Genomic DNA, 5,191 nt, shown 5'->3' with positions numbered 1-5,191 from the left:
ACTGTCATCTCTTACTTTTGACCTAACAATGTTTTGCAATCTTTTGAACAATGAAGGGAAAGTTCTATCATTATGGAGCTCTGGGTAGAAAGTAAATTATATGCTTATAGCAACTGTAATGTTTACTTTTAATAAACCAGTGCTCCATTTAGTCTTTAAAAGTGATACCTGTGCTGCCCATCATACTGTATAGCATCGGCATATCAGGTCTGCTGTCTTTCATGGCAGTACAAAATATTTCTGTATTTTGCAGTTTTTGAGGTTTTCAATTAATGAATTGTTCCAACAATCCCACATTGTTATTTAAAAAGAAAAATTCTGTGTTACAGTTGGTGGATCTGAAGGCAGAGCTTTACCGGAAACAAGAGGAATTCAAACAGGATAAACTTCTGAAAGAAGCAGGGGCTCCATTTAAAGCCAAATCAGCGAACAAGGTAGGTGTGCGGTAACTGTCATTACTACTATTTCCTCATCAGCCTTGTAGAGGTCATATAGTTAGCCTGACTTTGCCAAATGACAGTAATATTATTTATCATGTCTGTATGAATGCTTCATGCTTGTGTTTTATGAGTAAGGGAAAACATCTGACAGGTATTTTCTCCTTTCAGTTTGATTTGGTGAAGACACAGTTGGTGAAGGGAGGGTCCATTGAGTTAAATTTGATTTTCATTAGCCTTTATGTATTAATGTCATTGTTCTAAAAGAGCCTTGTGATGACGCTGCAAAATATTGCTCTTGATTGAACTGCTTCACAGTGACCTTAATTGCTTCTTGAAAAATGGTAGATTTTGTGAGCTCAGTTTTGTTTTAGATTTTTTTTTCCTCTGATTGTACCTTCCCTCTCACCAAACAGTTGAGGGGAGCCTTCCTCCCACTTTTATGTCCATCTTGCCCCAGCCTTGTATCTATCAGCATATTCATCTTTCAGTTTCAGCTTGTAAGTTTTTCTGTATAAACATTGTTCTTACCTAAACCATTTGAGGATGGGGCTGAGACACATTATGGGTGCAAACTAGAGGATCTTTATTCTGCATTTAACCTGCTTTGTACCTGACCTAGGAGTGTTTGATAGTAGCAAACTGGGAAGCATTCTAGTCTCCCACACTAATATGCTACACCTTGGTGAGCAAATATATATTTCTTAAAAAAGAAATCACTGCTTTGTACTTTCTCTGAAACCGAGGTTGGCTTAACCAAAATTGTATGCTCATTACTTTACAGCACCTGCAGTATTCCTGGAGATGCAGGGAAATGTTAAACTGATGATCTGTAAATTTTAACAGAAGCCAAGTATCTGGACCAAACAAAATGCAGGTGTTTTAAATCGAGCTGAGAAGGACGTAGAAGAAAGTATTGAGGAACAGCAGACTCTCGATAAATCAAAGTAAGAGTTTGATCTGGAATTTATCTTCACTGTGAGTCAAAGTCCTAGAATCATACATTGTCATTAACTGTTTAGTGAGAATTCATTTGACAACCTAACATCTGTGGTGAGGAAACTGTTAAAGTCTATAATTAATGATGTGGCAACTGAACATATCGAAAATTTTCAATTAATCAGGGAGAGGCAGCATGGATTCATGTCAGTAGGTCAATGCCTAACAAACCTCAGTGATTTTTTTTTAAGAGGTGACTAAGATAGTGGACAGGGGAATGTCGATGGATGTTGTTTATATGGACTTCCAGAAGGCATTTGATAAAGTCCCACATAACAGACTGTAAACTAAAGTAGAAGCCCACAGAACTGAGGGCAAATTGCTGACATGGCTGGGAAATTGATTGAGTGGCTGGCGACAGAAAGTAGGGATAATGGGTAGGTACTCCAAATTGACAGGAAGTGGGGTCAGTGGTGATCCTCCAGGGCCTGTGTTAGGGCCTCAATCATTCATGTTATTTATTCATGATTAGATTGTTGGATAATTGCATAGAATGTCATATATCCAAAACTGCTGTTGACAGAAAGCTGGGCGGCTTTGTACATGTAGATAATAGCATAGAATTACAAAGCGACTTTTGGTGGAATGAGCAGAACTGTGGCAGAACTCAATGTAAGCAAGTGTGAGATTATCTATTTTGGACCACAAAAAAGATTGATCAGGGTACTTCCTGGGTTGTATGAAGTTAAATACAGTAGAATTTCAAAGAGACTTGGTGGGTGGGGGGTGGGGTGCGGGTCTGGAATGTGGGGTTCGGCTGTACATATCTTTAAAATGCTGCAATATGTGCAGAAAACAATTAAGGGAGCTAACGGAATGCTGACTTTTATATCTAAGGTCATGGATGCAGAAGTTATGCTGCAGTTTTGCAAAACCTTGGTTAGTCCCCACTTTGAGCGCTGGGAGCAGATCTGGGCACCACACCTTGGGAAGGATATACTGGCCTTGGAGGGATTGCAACGTAGGTTTACAAGAATATCTGGGCTTCAGGGGTTATGTTATGAGATTATACAAATTAGTCCTGTTTTCTCTAGAATTTAGAACGTTACGGGGTGGTCTGATCAAAGTTTTTCACGATAATTACTGGAAAAGACAGGGTAGATCAAAATAAACTATTACCACTGGTTGGAGATTCTGGAACTAAGCATCAGAGTCTGAGGATCAGGGCCAGACCATTCAGGAAAGATGTGAGGAAGCACTTCGACACCCAAAGGGTGATAGATGAATGCAACATTCTTCCAGAAACAGCAGTGGATGCTGGATCTTTTTGTTAATTTTAAATCTGAGGTGGATAAATATTTGTTAAAGTAAAGATATTAAGGGATATGAGCCAAAGGCAGGTATATGAAATTCAGCCACAGATCGGCTATGATCTCAGTGAATGACAGAACAGGCTCAAGGGGCTGAATGGCTTCCTCCTGTTCCTATGAATGGTGTAACCTATTCCAGTCAGTTACTGAAATGCAGAGGTATTGAAAGAGGAGGATTGTTGAGAATTTCTGCCATTTTACCATGATGTAGTCATGAACTTGTTTATGCTTGCGAGTTTTCATTCTTTCATGGAAGCTACACATCGAGGGGAACTGGGAGGGTTGCTGTGCTGACTGGGAGAAGTCCACGTTTGGCCAAGGAATGGACAAATATGTCCAAATTTGGCTTTTGCTTATTGCATCTTTCAGGAGCATGGATGGGATCAGTAACTTAATAAAATGGGATTTGAATCTGCCTGCTTCTGCAGATAAACCTCTTGGGTACTACAAAGTTCAATATTTGAAAACTACTCCCTTATACAGGGACTGCTTTTCACCATGTGACCTGATAGCCAAACCCTGTTATTACCTTAAAGTTTTTAAAATTAATTCACAAAGTGAGAGTGTCACTATAGCAGTCAGCATTTATTGCCCATCCCTAATTGCCCAGAGGACAGTTCAGAGTCAACCACATTGCTGTGGGTCTGGAGTCACATGTAGGCCAGACCAGGTAAGGATGGCAGTTTCTTTCCCAAAAGGACATTAGTGAACCAGATGGGTTTTTCCAACAATTGACAACAGTTTCATGGTCACTTACAGCTTCTTTGTGTCTTCATTTTGCAACTTTTTATTTTCCTTCTTTATAAGTGCTCTGAAATGTCATTGTGTAGGAGAGGAGTGCTATATAAATGTAAGTGGCGAACTCTTCTTTCTTTATACTGTTTCCTGAGCTCCTCCAATCATTCTAGTCAAAGGTTTTGTCACACCGTCTCCATCTTTTCATTTCTAGTTTTGCAAGGCCTTAAAACTGAAAATCCTTATCTTTCTTAAACTTTTGTCCTTTTTAAGCTTTTACCATCAGCAGTTTACTGTTGCTAAGTCAACCGTGTCTTTTTCTCACTCTTTAGACCTCAGAGGCGTCCTGCACTATGGGACAGCACTGCTGTTTACTTGGGTCTCTCAATTATAATGAACCAGTTGTAAGAAAGATTTGCATTCATGCCAGACATTTTCACAATCTTAACATCCCAAAGCGCTTACTGGCCAATTAAATACTTCTTGTGAGTTGTAATAACGGTTCTAAATTGGGGAATGTGGCATCCAAATTTCACACAGCAAGATTCCACAAACAGTAATGTGATACTGACCAGATTATGTATATTTCTGATGATATTGGCCATATGATGCTAGAGAGCTCCTCTGTTGTTAGTGAAATAGTGTCATGGAATCTTTTATGTTCACCTGGCCTAAGATCTCATCTACAAGCTGACCCCTCCATCAGTGTAGTACTGTTTTGTTACTGTACTAGGACTGTCATCCTGGATTTTGTGCTCAAGCCACTGAACTGATGTTTCTTCAAATAAGGGATTTCCTTTCAAAAGAGTGGTGTTTGATAGTGTGTTTATACTGCGTTATAAAATGCCATGTGTTAGCTATTGTAGGCTAAATTAATTTCTGCTTTCTTTAGGCAGAGGCTAGAGGAAAAAGCAAAACTTTATGAACAAATGACAAAAGGAGACTTACCAGGTAATCTGTGGCTTCTAAGTTTTGTTCCATTTCCATTTAAATCTGGATAAGAATAAATAGAAAGGCGGCTTTGTTTCTGAGATGTCTCAGTCGAAGGTTTGAATCTCATCTGGGATTCTTTGATTTTGACAGTAGGGGTTTGAAGGTTCTAATCACCAGGGCCACCTCTCATTTAAATGAGTACAGATTCACGGAAAACATTTTAATCTTAAAAAAAAACCCTCTGTGCTTAATTTGTTTTAATACATGGTATAATGGTCTTTAATGTCAGACCATTGATAGTCTGGTTGTCTGCCTCTGTTGACTGTATTCTAACTGTGTTAACCTTTCTCATATGGTGGAGATCTTTGAATCAGTGCATGCCTTTATCGTCCATCTGGACTAGGCATGTTCTTTTCCTCTTCCTTGTTTTCACGTTGTACAGCTCCCTCGCTGCCAGCTCTGTGGGCTTCAGTTTGATGACCTGTTCCCGCTGTCTCCGAGCGTCATTCCAGGCTAGTAGAAGTAAACAAGGCTGTCTTCCTTAGGGAAAGGACTTTGTTCCAATGAGTCATAGAATATCTACAGTGCAGACAGAGGCTGTTTGGCCCATCAAGTCTGCACTGATCCTTCAAAGAGCATCCTACACAATCCCTGTAATCCCACATTTCCCATGGCTAATCCACCTGGGCACTGCGAGGCACTTTAGTACAGCCAAACCATTAAGCCTGCACATCTTGTGACTGTGGGAGGAAACCGGAGCACCTGGCAGAAATCGAT

General features: G+C 39.8%; 1 protein-coding gene across 1 annotated transcript; it reads left to right on the top strand.

The window, feature by feature from the left end:
- Nucleotides 1-329: 329 nt before the first annotated feature.
- ccdc174 (coiled-coil domain containing 174) lies at nt 330-5,185 on the top strand (the record flags this gene model as incomplete). The annotated part of the gene is made up of 3 exons (XM_048594870.1): nt 330-434; nt 1,284-1,384; nt 4,374-5,185. Coding segments are annotated over 3 exons (315 nt in total), but the record flags the coding sequence as incomplete, so codon positions are not given.
- Between the last annotated feature and the right edge of the window lie 6 nt (nt 5,186-5,191).

This window comes from Rhincodon typus, unplaced genomic scaffold, assembly GCF_021869965.1.
Source record: "Rhincodon typus isolate 14 unplaced genomic scaffold, sRhiTyp1.1 hic_rhity00016215, whole genome shotgun sequence".
In the NCBI taxonomy this organism is placed as follows: domain Eukaryota; kingdom Metazoa; phylum Chordata; class Chondrichthyes; order Orectolobiformes; family Rhincodontidae; genus Rhincodon; species Rhincodon typus.
Note: the sequence above shows the minus strand (reverse complement) of the source record. Positions and strands in the feature narration are given on the sequence as shown.